Source organism: Symphodus melops (genome assembly GCF_947650265.1).
Source record: "Symphodus melops genome assembly, chromosome: 5".
NCBI lineage: Eukaryota > Metazoa > Chordata > Actinopteri > Labriformes > Labridae > Symphodus > Symphodus melops.
The window spans coordinates 27,624,253-27,641,448 of NC_136695.1; the positions used below are offsets into that span (position 1 = coordinate 27,624,253).

The 17,196-nt window shown below is 44.2% G+C and overlaps 1 protein-coding gene across 12 annotated transcripts in view; it reads right to left on the reverse strand.

Annotated features, from left to right (window-relative positions):
• syngap1b (synaptic Ras GTPase activating protein 1b) overlaps positions 1-17,196 on the reverse strand; it is a 159,658-nt gene that overhangs the window by 25,157 nt on the left and 117,305 nt on the right. For 5 of the 12 annotated variants that reach the window (XM_079342911.1, XM_079342902.1, XM_079342913.1 and 2 more), the window contains 13 exons: positions 14,374-14,527; positions 13,954-14,052; positions 10,851-11,090; positions 9,369-9,704; positions 8,654-8,798; positions 6,926-7,070; positions 6,548-6,784; positions 5,358-5,559; positions 4,559-4,603; positions 3,738-3,940; positions 3,137-3,338; positions 2,173-2,760; positions 245-688 (listed from right to left, as the gene is read on the reverse strand). In XM_079342911.1, coding sequence (XP_079199037.1) covers positions 245-688; positions 2,173-2,760; positions 3,137-3,338; positions 3,738-3,940; positions 4,559-4,603; positions 5,358-5,559; positions 6,548-6,784; positions 6,926-7,070; positions 8,654-8,798; positions 9,369-9,704; positions 10,851-11,090; positions 13,954-14,052; positions 14,374-14,527 — 3,040 coding nt within the window. The remainder of the gene's footprint in view (positions 1-244; positions 689-2,172; positions 2,761-3,136; positions 3,339-3,737; positions 3,941-4,558; positions 4,604-5,357; positions 5,560-6,547; positions 6,785-6,925; positions 7,071-8,653; positions 8,799-9,368; positions 9,705-10,850; positions 11,091-13,953; positions 14,053-14,373; positions 14,528-17,196) is intronic. The other 7 variants (XM_079342906.1, XM_079342903.1, XM_079342909.1 and 4 more) reach the window with 6 other exon arrangements.

Below are 17,196 nucleotides of genomic sequence, written 5' to 3' on the forward strand. Positions count from 1 at the left end.
CACGCACACGCACGCACACACACACACACACACAGCAGAGAAGAACCAGAGTGCTGCAGTGAGACATAAAGAATAAAGAGAATGCTTGGTTGTTTATTTACAAGCCCTCAGGATTTTTTCTTCCCACTGGTGCATTTTTTAAGTTTTGTTTTTGTGTATATTTATTTCTTTGTATCATTTTGTACAAATAAAGAGCGAAAAAAAAAAAAAACCTTCAAAAAACGTCTGAATGTGCAGGTGGTACCTGTTTGCTCATGGTGGGTTTGAGCAGGTGCTGCTGTTGCGGCTGAGACTGTTGCTGTGGTGACTGCTGAGTGCTCTGACTGGTGGTTCCTTGTGGACTCCCGCTCTCCCTGACAGAGCTCTGCTGGTGGGGCAGACCCGGGGCGGTGTTGTCCTTGACGGAGAGCTGCCGAGGCCCGTGCTGTCTGCCGCCACCGTAGGCCGACTCGGGTGACTGGAGGAGGTTCCCGCTCTGCGGTCGTGTTTTAGCCGGAGCAGCAGGTGCCACGGCCGCACTGACGGACAGCTGATGGGAGGTCTGGGACTTCATTCGCTGGGAGGGAGGCGGGGCAACAGAGCTCTGGCGCACGGGTTGGACGGTGGTGGGGGGAGTGGTGGCCAAAGAGGAGTGGGAGGTTCCTGTCTGGGAGGTCATGCCCATCATTTGTTGCTGTTGGAGGTTGTCCTTATGAAGAAAAGATGAGAATAATAAGAAACAATGTTTGTTTTTTGAGTCAGCCCTTCTTGGGGTTGTGGGATGCTAATTATTTGATGATTTTTTTCGGGGGGGTTTTTTGGCCTTGATGTTAGAGACAGAGAGTGAATAGAGTAGAAAACCTGGGATGGAGAGAGAGAGAGAGAGAGAGAGAGAGAGAGAGAGAGAGAGAGAGAACCTGGGCCGTCTGCAGGGACGATGACACCCTCTGTACACTGGGTGTGTAACATAACCGAGGTGCCAACCGGCCCCCCGTTGATGCTACTTTTATCAGAGTGGGCATCAAAACTCAAATCCCATTTTGACTGATTGCTCAATGACTGAAGACTCTAAACAAGTGATTTATTACATTATAGAGGAAGGATTTGACACTCAGGAGGAAACCAGGCTGTTGATTCAAAGTTAAACCTTAAAAAAAGCCTTTACATTACAAACGTATCTAAATGTGTGCTTGCTCGTGTTGAATGGCCAACACAGCATGGTTCTGCATGACATGGTGGGATGCAGCAAAAAAAGTTGTGCGAGGTTCAACTTTTTTTTTTTTTTTGTTGTGCGCCAGCTCCCCGTGTATCGTTTCCCCCGAGGCATCAATGGGGTCGGCCATGTTTGATCAAATGAAGTTGAAATTCTACTGTTCTGATTGCAGCTTCAGTCTGTGAGCGGCAGCTTTCTAAATGATTCATGAGTACACGTCATAGAGGGAAGAAAATAGCTCTGAACAATGATAAGGACAGAATAGAAGTTAAATGACAAACACAACACATGACCCATTTTCTATTCAGCAACACATTACACATTGGTAGAAAATGGTTAAAGCCACTGTGTGTAGGATTCAAGTTTTCGTACGCCAAAGGGGACATCAAGTCTTAAAGTGGAAGAGATTCAGTTTGTCTCAGAAGAAAAGAAGCTGGAACCAGAGGTTGTTAAATGTTTGCTTAGAAAAAACATGATTGTTTGACCAACAGGCAGCTGCATATATCATCTTACTCCCATCAGGTCTGCATCCTCACCTTTTTTGTCTGCAATGTGCAGCACGTCGGTCAGCTGCTGCTGTTTTTTAAATGTGCTTTATAAATAAATGTGACTTGACTTGAAGCCTGGAGACACTTTGAGTTTTACATTTTTCATCTGAAAAGTCTTAAAAATTCAGTTTGTCAATTCTGATACTTGACTCATCGTTTGAATTGTTTATAACCGTCGAATGGCTCCAGTCTCTCAGATTGGAAGAAACGCAAGTCTACTCTGAACTGTGTCGTTGTGCATTGAACATATTTTGTTTTTTTGGACCCTTGGAATTAAAAAACAACAATTGATCACCTGGGACTGTTTGTAATGGCTAATTTCCTTCTTTTTCTATAAACATTTCAAATCCGTCAGAATCATTTTAAACATAGTTAAAGTTTCTGACAGAGTGGCTTTAAGATGTCATGGGAATAGTATGAACATACATGTACCTGCACATGCATGGACATCTGTCTGCGTCCGTATTCAGCCCTGGTGTAGTCATCACTGTAGCTGTGGGAGTGGATGATGCTGGGCTGTCCCAGGTGACCGTCCCGGGTCCTGAGGGTGGACAGGTCCTCACTGCGAGAGAATCCCCCGTGGGCAAACTGTGGCAAGTAGCTCTGGTGAGACGGCTCATCTGGAGCGAGGAGCAGGGGCGCTGGCGGCTGGGCGCGGCTGTGCTGGTGGTGGAGCTGTTGTTGAGGCCCGTCAGCGGTCGCCAGATGAAAGAGGGGATTCTGGAAGGAAAGCGGGTAGCGCATGGCGGCGGCCTGCTGTTGCTGCTGCTGGGATAGCGAGTCGGTGGTGGTGCCCATCTGGCTCAGCTGGCTCAGCCGGAGGCCGCCGGACATGCTGGAGCCGCCAGAGCCAGCTGACAACCTCCCACCGGCCCGCAGCTGGCTGCTCAGGCCCGACCCCAGGCCGCCACCGCCTCCGCTGCTCAGCCCTCCGAAGCTGCCCATACCGGCGATGGAGGCCTGGGAGGAGTTGAGCATGTCCACCGACTGCAGGTTAGACACGCTGTTCATTCGGGAATCCTGGAGGTCCATCATAGATACGCTTTTATTGACACTGAGCACCTAGATAATACCGGATATGAAGGGCTAGTGTGCCCCCTGTTATTATGTATGCTATGTGGCCACGGATGATATGGGTGAGGGTGGTGCGGGTGTTTTTACCGCGAGGCCTGGATATCGGAATGCCTCAAAGTATTTCCCAGGAAATACCGCTAGGATGAGTTGCGTGGTGAATCAGTGGAAAAAAAGCAGATGTCATGATATACTACAGCCTCGATCACACGATGGCAGATTTATTAAGTATGACTTCCATGCATGTCATACTAACCTCACGTAGATAAAAGATAAAACTAGTGGATGGGATGATTATTCCCGAGCTCAGTGTGATAAGACTCACCTTAGGGTCTGGTTCTGTGATGTCCGAGCTGCTCGTGCAGTACGCCGGGCTGGAGCGGGCCAGTGGAGGGCGTGAGACGTAAAACATCTCTTTGGAGGACGCTCGATGGGGGTGGTCACGGTCCTGGAAACTTATCTGGTTGCGCGATGGTAGGACCCCTCCGGTGGACGTAGGTGAAGGCAAGCGAGTGATATCTATAGAGCTGGAAAAGATGTGAGGTGAGTCAGGACAAGAGGAGCTACAGCAGAATCAAAGAAGAGGAAAGGCAAACAGAAATGATACTCAAACGCTGCATTCAACAGAAATGTTTTGATCTGATTTAAATGCTGTAGCACAGCCCGGATGCTGAGGTACCCTGAAGAGGCCTGTCCCAGACAACCTGAGGGGTCTGTGTGCCTCATAAGGAGTGAGTAGGTCTGAGAGGTATTTAGGCCCTAGACCATTCAGTGATTTAAAAAGAAGAAAAAACTACCCTTTGGGACACAGGCACTACAAGTTATCTTCAAACAATCACTGGTGAACATTTTGTAGATCTAAGCCTTTTTGGAAGTGATGCATTGCTCTGCAACTTTTCCTCCTAAGAGTTCAGGATATCACCAACCTGTTCAGATCTCGCATCATAAGATTTTGAAACTCGGACGAGATGCCCCTGTTGAAGCTTGGCCGCGACAGCAGCCTGTCCGTCTGTCTCTCCTGCACCCTGTCTGTCTGATGGCTGGGCTGCCTCTGGAGGTGAGGGTTACGCAAGGCCATACTGATGTCATTCAGGAGGCGGGGCAAAGGACCCAGTTTGATGATTGCATCCTGTAGTTAAAGGAAAAACAAATTCAGCTTTGCTGCATCAAATAAAACATATCCTTGACTTTTCATTAAAATGTTCATTTCTGCTCCCCATGATATCGTGATTTAATGACAGCCTGAGTAATGACTAACTGCCTTCTGAACATGAACAACAGGTCAAGCCCTTCCAGAGAGGGGGCGTGGTCAGACACATCTCATTTACATATTTAAAGCTACAGACACAGAAACAGCCTGTTTTGAGCAGGGCTGAAAAAGAGGGCTTCATAGGCATGATCAAATACAGGATCAGAGTGGATTTTGGCAATAAACTTCACAGACATGTTTTATGGAGCTCTGAGACTTATTGAAAGGTAGTATAATGTTTCACCTTTCAGATATGTTCTGTGTGATAATTAAGACTTAAACAAAATACAATTGTGGTCGAATTTTCTGTCTCCAAGAGTCAGATATGCAGAGGTGAGGCTTGTCAATAATCAATTTAGACAACTACTTCGGGCCCCAGCCCAGTAAGGGACAACCAAGGGCTGACGAACGTCTAATCAGAGCGGTAGCTTCAAATGTGCAAAATTTGCAATGACAGTTGGAAACCTCCCTAGGGGGGCCCCTTCATGCAGCACTCACTGTTGCTGTGCTGCTAACTGTTGCATGCCTTATCCCAGTGAAAACCTAAGATTGTCAGTGAAAGTCACCAAAGGAAAATGAAGAGGGAGTGAAATGAGAGGAAAAAAGAAAGTAAGACAGAGGTGAGTGGAGAAGAAAAGGATCATTGAATATAAACATTAATAACTGAATGCTGCAAGTCTGACCATAACTGTGGGGGACAGACACTTAAAGGGACACTTCACCCATTTGCATTAAGCTTTGAATCAGTAGAGAAAACGGCTGTATGTGCTGCAGATAGAGCGCCGTAACTGCAGTGGGAGTGGCCTGTGGTGCTATGCATTCTGGGAATTGTTGTCTTTCATCCAAATGAGCCAAAAAGACACTTTCTGCCTTTTCTCTCTTGCTCATTTTCTCAGTCAAGAAGGCACCAACTTAAGAATGTATTTCACATTTCTACGACATATATATGATATCATGTTTCAATGGGTGAAGTATCACTTTAAATATTTTAACTTTCACTAGCAATACATTATGGTGTTTGTTCTTTGACCAGTTAAGTTGGTAAGCAGAGTGGTGTGTGTAACTCAGTGTCAGAGCCACCCTTGGAGGGGCCCCTTCAAATATTTGCCGAGGGCCAAAACAGACACAAGAATCACAACTGAAGAAATGCTCAAAATATTGTACCTTCAAAAGGCCCTTAATATCAAATTTTGAGAGATAATTTCAACAAACAAGATGTCAATCTAGGATTTTACAATTGCTGTCGTGAAATTGGAGCCTTTTATGGCACCTGATGATGCGTCATCTGTTAGGTTACCTTGCTGAGCTGAGCCATGACCTCCCAGAGAAGACTGTGCAGAATCGACAGCTCCCTGCCGAGGTCGATGTATCCCTCAAAGCCGCCTGCATTGCTGACACTGTCCAGGTTGGAGATCTCATATAGGAACTGTTGCATGGAGCCCCACTCCATCGCTAAAAACTCATTCATGAAACACATGTACTCCTCCTTATTGCCAAACCTGCAGGGGGTAAAGGAATGAATGCCAGTGAGACATGCTGATGGGAATAGTTCAGGTTTATAACCAAGAAACCAAACTGATATTAGGAGTCCTAAGAACTATAACTGTGCCATTGATGGCAAAAAAGGTATGTTTTTTACTAATTGTTAAAATATCATTAGAATGTAAATTTCTGCACAAAGTTTGTCATTTTGCCCTCATTGTAAATGAATATCCAACATTTGTTGTTATAAAAAAAGGCCAGAACTGGCCAGGATAAAGTAAAGAGCAAGTCTGAAGGTGTTAGCTAGGTTTAGCATTTAGCATCATCATTAATAGAAGTTAGTGCATCGGTTTCATTGTCTCTTTACAGAGATGACACTGTGATAGAGGCTTAAGTTAATGATTTTGGTTAAAGGTGTAATGTGGAGTTTTGGTAGAAAAGTGTGAGTGTACAGTGTACAGATACTGTGGTGTTTGTTCGTGACTCTATACACAAACTGTCCACAGAGGAACATGTGCTCCCTGTAACACTGTTGATTAAATGCTAGGCGAGAAGCTATGATGGAGGGTCTGCAACAGTGACGCTATAATTCTCCTGGTAGCTTTTTTTTTTTTTTTTTTTTTAGCTCAAAAGTGTTCCAGGTACTTTATTTATTTGAATAAAGTTTGTGTATTTAGTTTAGAAATTTAAGCATAGAACAGTTTCAGCTCTATAACTTTCAGATTTTACAACCAAATGTACACAGTGCACTATCAGGAGGCCGGAGAAGTCACGCTCCAATATGACTCAAGTTCAAGAATTACGAGCAGTGTATTTAAGGATGAAAGAAATACTACAATTAAGATTTCCATTTTAAACAATTGTTTCCTTCGAACCCAACAAAGGTTTTCTGTGTGATTGGTTTTTCACTCAGGACTTAACGTCTAAGATGGTCGGAAACAGCTCAGCATACAGCAGCTCACAGGTTAGTGAAATTGCACAAGACAACAATAAATGAATACTGACTTGGAGAAGTTGGCCAGGTTTTGCACAACTTTTGCGATGAGAGTAAGCGTGCGTGACGTCTGCTCGTCAGGATACTCCTGGGTGAGATTGAAGAGCGATGGTGACATGATGGCAGGACAGAGGAAGCGCAGGAAGAGGGAACCACTGATGAGACGGTCGGCTATGTCTTCCCGACCCCTCTCAGCACAGCGCACTCTCCAGGAGGCAAAAACTTCCTTCAGCTCTCGAGGGAAAACACTGTGGAGGAAAAAACCAGATGAGGAAAGTTTAAAGTTTCTTCACTTTCCTGAACAATAATCGGAAGCCTCATGCATTTTTAAAAGAGAAGAGAGGGACCAACAAACCCAACACAAATGACTTATTCTGCTTAATACTCACCAATGGGAGTTAACAATCTTACAGAGTGCCAGTTCACAGCACATTCGGAGATTGGCTTGGTGGTCTGCGAGCACAGAGGGCGGTGTTCTCATGGGATCCACTTCACAATTTTCCTCTGACTCATACAAGGCCCTTATGAACTCCCCTGCAAATGACATTTCATTAGTAACAGCAAAACAGTGCAGATTATGAGATCAGGCTAAAGGGTTTGAAATACAGAAAGCAGCAGCAACAGAAACTGAACAAAAAGAAAAGAAAAAGAAGCTCAATTATGTTTCCAAACTCAAAGAAACCTTAGCGGTAGGCTAATTAGCCATCCTGCTAAGTAAAGTAGCTAAAAGGTCAATGTTGGAGCTTCGGCAGGTTAAATTTTATAATTTTTATAAAACCCCACTTAAAACTATACAAAACAGGATTTAAGATGAGATTTGTTGTCAGGGTCACGGGGGCAGATCCCAGATTTCATTGGTCGAGAGCTGGGGTCGCACCCCGTCAATCACAGAGCTGACATGTCGAGACAGACAACCGGCCACACACTAATTCAGAGTAGACGATAAAAAAAAGAAAAGATTTTATAAGAGGAAAGAAATAAAATAAATAAATAAAAGTGAACATGAAAAATCTGGCATTATTGCCTAATGAAAGGTAAACAGCTCAGCTGCCAACACAATGATATAAACCTCTGAATCAGTATGTTTTATAATCTAAAGATGTTGCAACAGACAGATGATCTCATACTGTATATCTTCCTTTAAACAAATTGAATTGATTCATGTTTTTATTGTCTCCAGATTATTAAAAAACTCACATCCAATCATCGTCTGATCGTCTCTGGGAGCGGAGGCTCATTTTCTCTGTAATTCTGGTGAAGCCAGATGTTAGCTTTGCAATTAACAGGATTAAGTTTGTCCAAACATCATCCAAATGCAGCTTTGTATTCAGTGAAACTTTGTCAAGTGTGACCTCAAGAGGAGACAAACACTATGTTTAAACTGCCTCCCTTTGTTTGTTGAATGGAGGCTGAATTTGGTTGAGTTAAAAACTTTGATGGTTCTCCTTCAGTTGGACGGTTGGATGGTTCGTTGAGACGGCTCTGTTTTAATGCACCTCAGCTTCCCTGAGAGGGTGGGGTCATCGCTCTTCCCCCACAGGACGGCTTGGCTTGGACAGTTAGTGGATCTGATGTTTCAGAGCGAAACGTCAAGGGTAAATGGACTTCAGCCTTACTAATCATGCATACGCCACTGACGAAGCAGCAAGAGCAATAAAGGACACGCTTGCTCAAGGACATGTCGCTGCAGGAGCTGGGGATCAAACACCCAACCTCCCGTTTAAGAGACGACCAACTCTACCAACTGAACCACAGCCGGGCCGACATGAAGGAGGAGGCCCCGTCCTGTCCGTGTAAACACAGAGCTGAGAACAACACATCCACTGGGAGACTTTCCTCCACTATATTTCTACTAAGGGCTTATTAGATTTTTCCCTTAGTGAAATTCAGAATGGCTCTCATTCATGAACCATTACTTTGGGTTTAGCATACCTTTACATCAAACGATCATCAGGGAAAAAAAACAATGAGCCAGCCTGAGAGAAACGGGCTGAGGATTTACCTTTTAATTAAAAGTTGTGTCATTTCAAAACTTTAAAAGTTTGAATATTCCAACAGCTGCTTCAGTTTATACTGTGACGTACTCAAATGTCAAGTGCCTCACTGTTCAGACTCACCTATAGCGTCCTTGAGGTACTTGTGTCCGATCAGTTTGAGGTACTCTTCTATGGCTTTGGTGGCCAGAGTGTTCTCTCTGAAAATAAGGTGTTCTCGGTCGATGAATCTGTCCACCTCGCACATCGCCATGTCTGACAGGAAGTCCTGGAGAACAGGTCAACTGATTATTCCTCTATAATATGTTATTCAAAGCTTGATTCAAAGGACTTGAGAGTCAAGGTCAATATTTTCTGCTCGTTAGGATTTTAAAGCTTAAATCCGGCTTCCACCTCGCAGTCTGGTTCAGTACAGTAAACCCTGATCTCAGCTAACTGTAACCTTACACGTCCCTTAAATCCCAGCGACGCAACAGAAGAAGGTGACACAGTGAGCAAAGATGAATGATTCCTAGGACGGTCTGCATCCCTGAGGAAAACAACAGGCCTTGAAATTAGTCATCCCAAATCCGGGATAATTATACGAAGTGCGTTTTGTGTCGCTGTCACAAGGGAGTGGAAGATTCTTTCGACCAATCAACAGACGGAAGTGTGTTTAGCTCCAAGCTTTAGGGTCGGATCGGTACACTCGGCACCCCAACAGAAAGGTACCAAAAAAGCAAAATGCTACAGTTTGTACCTTCCCAACTTTTAACAGTGGAGACCTGAATATATGTTTACAGTACCAAACCGGACTGCTTGGTGGAAACAGGGCTTTTGTTTGTTAGGCGTCCCTTACCTTAGCTTTCCCTGTGCTCTGCAGTATATGCACCAACGCGCACGCCACCTCCTCTTTGCTCTTCACGCTCAGCACGGGCTCCAGCACGGCACACAGGGTGCGGTAGTTATTGGTGACGTACTCGGCGAACTCCTTGTACAGTTCCATGGGGAGGATGTTCATGGTCTGGAAGCGGGATTTGAGGCGTAGGGATGCGTTGATGATCTTCCCTCCTCCGACACCGGCTCCCTTGGTGAGGACGCTCGGCTGGATGACCGGGTACCACTGCTCCACAAACTGACGTCCAGTGATGCTGGAGATTGGGATGCTTACAAGTCCTAAGTATGTGCTCTTTTCCTTCGAGGGGGAAAAGAAAAGAGAGTCAAAATGAGCCCCTGTCACTAAAGAGATGAGGATTCCATTAAAATAATCTCAGACGTGAATGTCAGAATAAGTTCATTTAAAGCTTTAGCACTGAATAAATTAGGAGAATAAAGAGTAACACTGGATCCCTGGAGCGTCTTTGGAAGCCACAAACGACTGCTGCTACTCTCAGACTCAAATGAGAATATAACTTATTGAATTTGTGACTTTGTATTCTTTCCTTTGCTTGATTTTGTGAAAAAAAAAAAAAAAAAAAACCTTGAAGGAGAGAACAACACAATTTTTACTGATTAAAAAAAATAAAACTGGCGTATTGCTGTGCATCTGCAGGGGGCTGATAGGGTCGCTGATCCATGGCGGGGACTCAGTGATTAATTCATCACATAGCATTTTTTTAGGTTTTTTTTTTTCTTTCTTTCTCGAAAGCAGTCTAAACAAAATCGCTGCATGAAGATTCTCGTTTTCTCTCCAAACCAAACTATGGATGTTGAATAAGAACTCTTCTGTTCTCAAACCAAATCAAAAGATCAACTAGCGAGTCTTTTATATCTAAACTTATAAATTCCTTTCAGATTGTAGGCACACATAAAAACATTTGTTGTGAACTAATGTGATTTTTTTTAACTTAAAACAGATCAGTTTTTTTATTTTTCTGTTTTATCTTTAAGGTTTTCTATTTTGGTCTTTGTTTTAGAGACAGGACAATGGACAGAGTAATAAACTGGGGACAGAGCGAGTGAGGAACGACATGCAGAACAGGCCGGATTTAAACCACTCGGCTACCGGCACCACATTGGACTATTGGAGTATTTAACCAGCTTAAGTCCTGTTCAAAAATATCAAATCATTTTCAAAAGTTTAACCCTTTAAAATTAGAATTTGGATGTAAAGCTGCTGTTTTTTTTCTCCATTGGTTTTTAGCTTTTGCAGCCCTGTGCCACTTTGAGGTTCCTGAGGTTTTACCGCCATTCAAAACAACACCAGAGGAACTTTTTCAGAATGAGCTCGCTTTGTGAAGCCCAAGATTTCTGTGATAACTCTGCGTGGGTTTATCATTAAATCAAATCTTTGATAAAGTCAGACCGTTCTCCTTCCGAACATTTCAAGTCTTTTGGATACCTTGCGTCTCTTCTTGTCTGTCTCCTTGTATAGATGAAGGCGGAGGTTGCGGACAGCAGGCAGATTATTGAATTCAAAGTGCTCGCCCCAGAAGACGGTGTCGGTGCGGGGCTTGCTGGTGGTGCGTGCGTACAGCATGTCGTCCAGACAAAGTTCGCAGTAGTAGCGTTTCTTGGCTGGAAGCTCTCGGGCCTCGATGATCCAGAGTTTGAGCACATTGTCCACCCTCCGGCTGTTGTCCTGCGTGGACATGAGGTCAGGTGAAATAAGGTGAAGTGCATCTTATAAGAGAGACAATGAAAAGCTGCACAAGAGAAGATGAAACCATGCAGCAACATCAAAACATGACACAACAAAGAACGAAGGTTCAGAGACATGGAAACAGCGACAGTGTGTGTCAGTGTGTGTGTGTGTGTGTGTGTGTGAATAAAGGGTGACAGCAGGTCAGCCTGCAGGAGAACAAAGTCAATGACAGGAAAGAAATAGCTGGCGACATGGCGGGCGAGCTTCTGTGGATAGTAGGCAGAGCTTGATGAATTGCTCTTAACTCTGAACAGGAATACAGAGACAGAAGACAGCGTGACAGCGACACAGAGATGAGAAGATAAGAGAAGATGTGAAGGAGAGGAGAGGGAGAGTGGACTCAGTGGATGAAAGAAAGACATCAGCTTAAACGTACCAAGCCACAAATGACACTGTGCACATGTGCTTCCAAAGCGAGGGACGAACAATGGCGCTAATGTTTCTGAAGACAGCTACGCTTCCTTTTAATGATCACAAAGCCCCAGCTATATTTGACATCCCCCCCCCCCATGGGGAGAGAGGAAGCTGCCTTGATTGCACAGTGATGCTTCAGTGAACGGGGGCTGAGTCATTTCAATTGGGCTCAAATGCCATCGCTGTTAGTCCACTGTTTTCCACTATTCCAGTTCTTATTTCGACGGCTCTATATGTGAGCATCAGCTACATTCACACTGCCTAAGTCGCCTATTTGCATGTTCTTTGATAAGCAGCGCCAAGCACGAGGTATAATTAATTCCAAACTCCTGCGTTTGAATGTGCTGGGCATCTGGTGGCTCAGTTTGCTAGAGCACACACGGTGCAGCAGCACCAGCATGGGCTCCCGTTCTCCGTCTTGATGTTGTGTTATATCTACTCTACATTCTGTCACATCTCAGATTCATTACCAGAAAAATGAGGGGGGGAAAAAAAAACACCAAAGCAGGGTGAAGTGGTTACTCTCCTTTCGAAGGGAAAAAAAAACTGTAAGAGGGAATTAAACGTTTGAGAAAGTTAAGAAGCGTAAATGATAATCCGTGTCTCCGCAGTGACTCTTATCTCTGTCGTTGCATCTGGTCCGAGGAGCACGGAGCGTGTTGTTTTTGGGGTAGGAGGGGGGACGGTTTTGGAGACAACCCCCCCCACGAGTGGAGTTCTTGGAGCGCCATGACTCAGCCAGGAACCCCGCGGCCCGGGCATCTGGACGAGGCATTCAGCTCGGGTGATGTTTCATCTCAGCCTGGCTTAATATTCTGCGAGTCCCTGGTTGCCTTCAAAGCTGCATATCTCACATGCCTATTCACTCTTTCTAATAACAGAGAGGCGGGAGATATGGGACGATTTTACACCACTAGGAAATCTGGGTCAAAATTCGGATACTAGTTTTTCTCTGAGTTGATATGAAGGGCTTAGATTTGTTTTTTACTTAAGCTGTGAGGAAGGAAATCGGGTCGAGGAGCTTTAACGCTGCACTAGGAAAGATTTTTAAATGACAAAAACACATCATGTCAACTTGAACCGTGCAGTCCTGCTGGGTTATTTTTTTCTTTTTGAATATCTGATCACTGACATTGGGCCTCATGTATGAACGATAGGCGTGTAGAAGTATTCGGAACGATTTCAATCCTTTAAACAAACCCCTCATTTCAGCCTGATGACTTCCTCCGGTTCACAGAGACGTGCTTGTTCATAAGATTGGATCATTATTAGCTTACTGGATGCTTCTAGAGGACGCCTGTTCAAAGAAGAGAATTTAACGCAGCTTAAGGTTTAATACAACTATCTGCAGCGTGATATTTTTTTTTGGTCTTCTTCTATGTTTGTAACATGGTTCCATGTCTGAGCACACACACGCACAGGATAATACAGCAGGTGTGCTGCACATAGTTGGTTTACAAATCCGGAGAATATAAAGAAGCAGCTATGTAAACTATGCGAGTCCTTCCTGCTAACTGTGGATGCTTTTTTTTTATTTATTTTTTTTTTTATTCTGAGACACCAACAGCGACCTTTTTCCTACTTTCACTTCTGTGGTGTCGGGGGGACCAACATTTACAGATACAAAGTTTTTTTTAAATCATAGGAGCAGATATTTAAATGACATAGTTGAGCAGCCAACTTCCTTCCGTTAGTGCACAGTTGAGTTCACATCCCCGACTACTCGAGTACGTCACGCGCCTTCTTCAAACAGACGTATGCACGTTACACGAGGACGGTAAGTTTGCGTTACAATCATATAACGGTATAAAGTTTTATCTCACACCGACCCTGCAGCAGCATTTCAACCATTAAAACAGAAACATTACAGAGAGGGTTCATTCTTATTCTGATGGTCTCGTTTGCTTTTGTAGGTCACAAAGAAGAATCCGTGTTCATTTGAATCTGTTTCATGAACAGCTAAAAACTCCTCACAGCAGCTTAAAAGTACTCCAACCTTAGAAGTGAAGCACACGTGTCTGGTTTTTAAACCAGGCCTGCAGTCTCCTAATGAGTCCTGAACCCCCCCCGATGTTTGATCCTTTGTGCCTCATCCCTTCAGTGTAGAGCATTACAGACGTGTGTGTGCTTCACTGCCACCACGTTACCTGATTGGCGCTCATTTACAGCGTTTCTAAACAGCGGTTTGGACCGTCCACATGCAACACAGAAGCAGCTAAATCGAAATACAGCACAGACACACACAGACACGAGGATGGAGTTCACACAGAGGGATGAAGCGGTGCGCTCGCACTGAACACAGACAACAACGGGAGACGGGGAGGAGAGAGAGAGACACACAGACAGAGGGATCATCCTTTGTTCGCATCCCTTTCTCTCCCCTCACCTTGTTGGGCTTGACAGCTCTCTGCAGGTTCTCGATCCATTTGTCTCTCTCTGCAGCTGAGCGACACGCAAAGCACTTGGTTCCCGATGCCGTAGTCACCTGAGGTTATAGCCAATGGTAAATTCAACAACCACAGCCATTAGTAACTATGGAGACTGCAAGTGAGGCGCCAAAACAATGTTGTGCATTCACTCTCAACCTCTGTCATGTTGAGCTAATGGAAAGGTGATGGAAAAAGCTGACAGTCTCCCCTGCAGCAAATTAGGAAGGATCCCTGTTCCTTTTATCTTTGACATGCAAAAAAATAATAATTCACACGGGTTTCTGTCACATCTCTGTCGCTTGTCAGGAAAAAACAACGTTAGGAGCTATTTTCTGTGTGTTTTAGCTGCTCACACCGCGCAGGCCTCATTCCCTCACCTCAAAGCAGTACTCTTGTCCCAGGATGCTGGAGTGCACAGGTTTGATGATGGCGTCCTCGTCCAGAGTAAGGTCCAGCGCCTCGGCAGCGCTGCTGGGAGACAGCAAGGACTCATGAGAGTGGGACTCTTTGAAGCTTTGCATCAAACGGGTCCTGGGAGGAGGGAGAGCTGTGGTTAGATGTGGAGAGGGGAGGCGTGTTTATTGAAGGTGGCTTCAGTTCTGAGTCCAAGAAATTACAGGAAATTTGTTTATCACGGTGATGAACGAGCCAGACAAGCTTCTTTTGATTTTTATCTTCGGGTACCAACAGCCCTATACGGAATAAAAGGACCGTAAACTTGTCCCCAGCGTCTGTGTTATGACTATCTACTGCCAAGAAGAGATAATCAGATGTCAGCGTCAGACGTGCTGTGTTGAAATGTGTAAGCTACTCCAAAAAATTCCATATGATTGCATCCACTAAACATATATGGTTGTTTTAAACTACGTGTATTATCACATATTAATTGCATGTGCAGATGTTTTGCATTACCTCACATTAAGGTACACATAATGCTTAGTTCACATCCTGCATGTGTTACAACAGCATGGCTCTGTTAGTGAAAGAGTCAGCAGGATGAGCTGGCCTGCCTGCAGTCCCCCAGTGAAAATGGAAACATCTGCAATCCTACATTTAACAAGAATGGTAAAACATTGTACTTTGGAAATGATGACAGAGACTGTTCTCTTTACAAAGTGTTGTTAAAAGAAAACAAGTGATGCAACAGAGTGGTTGGTTCTGTCTCCCTATTCATCCAGGATTTGTGCCGGTCCAGTTTAGAGCACCTGGGTCTGTTGCTCTCGGGGCGTAAAAGCCCGACCCCGGGGTCGCTCTCTCTCTCTCTCTCTCTCTCTCTCTCTCTCTCACATCACTCAACAATTGCACATTTTGGATGCTGTTACACTTTCTGTGACATCCCCCCCACACTTCATTTACTGCACACATCCACACTACTGACCTTACTGAAGGACACACTCCACGTTTGCTGATTGTACAATAAATCCTGATCATCAGAAGTTAACTGGCCTCCTGTCTCATATTTGTGAGAGCAGTTTTGTAAATGAAACTCGTGTGAATTGAAACGATGGGCTGCATAACGCCGCCCATAAAGGGAAATGAAAGGGAAGACTTCATGAGGCAGGCCAATGGAGGTACTTTAAGTAAGACATGGTCCTTCCTCATTTTAAGCCAAAAATTATCCAACTTCTTCTTGTACACCTTCATACTGTTCATCATTTATTGTTGCTTCAGGGAAATGTCCCCTCTTTCAAAATGTTATTTTTTTGTTCTTCTAAAGTTGGAAAAAATTCAAAAAACAAACTTTTAGCATTTTGTCATTTGGATTATTGTTGACATGAATTGAATCCATTTTGGAACAAGGTGGTAAAATAATAAGATGTGTACCTTTCAGGATGCACTGCAGGTGTGCCCTCCATACATACAGCGTACAGTAGCTATCTTCTAACAACATCCTGTTTTACTGATCATACTGTCACTGTTGTGTTCCCAGACTTTTGACTGGTACTGTACATAAATAAATAAACAAACAAATAAATAAATAAATAAACATTTGTGACCAAAAACAAATTTCATCTCGACTTCGAGCAAATTACGTTAAAAGATAAAAGCTGCGATTCAGGAAACTGAATGATCAATGATCTTTTCAAAAAGGGGGACAGACTGATGAAAAGCTCCTTATGACACATTAGCTGTTAGCTCAACTTTAAACAAAATCGATGCTCTTACTCTGAAAGCCTCATTTAAAAAAGTAAATGATTGATTGTGTTATTTAGCGAGCTACACACTGAAGATTATACTTTTCACTTTTTGTTTCAGTTTTGAGTTACGTGGTTGTCAGTGCAAATCTATTTAATCTTCTACCTTCAGGCAAAACATTTCAGAGACAGTGAAGAAGAACATGAATCCTGAGAGACATATGCAAAAGGGCATCATGCTCACACACACACACACACACACACACACAGGAGCACATACAATGACAGAGGAGCTCGTCAGACGGTCGCACAGTCACAAAACAAAACATCAGATGACACAGTAAGTCCAACCACAGTGCCGCTGGGGACGGTCAGGTGTGACGAAGCCCCTCACAGGAGAAAAAGGAGGATTGAGTGAGGAAAAAAACCCAAAAAAAAACAGAAGGAAGTGAAAATGTATATCCTCAGTAAGCTACTGCTGTCCGACTCTCAGATTCTTCCTGCTGCTGTGCTGGCTTTTCTCTTTGTTCAATCATAACGTTCATCAACAGAGCGCTGATTACATGTGGGGGACCGTGCGTGAGAGAGAGAAAGAGAGAGAGAGAGAGAGAGAGATAGATAAAAATAGACCCAAAGGAATGAGTCAGATTGAAGGAAAAGAAGAGAGAAGAAAGAGTGGGGGAGGTCATGAGAGGATGTGAAAGAAGGGAGGACTGAGAGGAGAAAGGGTGAGGGGTGAGGGGAGAATGAGGGAGAGGACCTCTCAGAGGAAATCACAGTGATTATGTAAACGGTGGATCCTTTAAAGAGGAGGAAAGTGAGAGCGGGGATTAGACGAGGAGAGGATGTGTGAGGGTCGGGGCGCAGAGAGGGATTGAGTGCTGGAGCTTAAAGAAGGTGTCAGCGGTGCGCTGCGAGAGCAGGAAGTGTCAAACAGGAGACGACGGCACACACACACACACACACACACACACACACACACACACCTTGTAATTCTTCTATACCAACTACACGGCTGAAGAGAGTTGAAATGGTCCGACAATCAACAATACACAAAGAACTTAA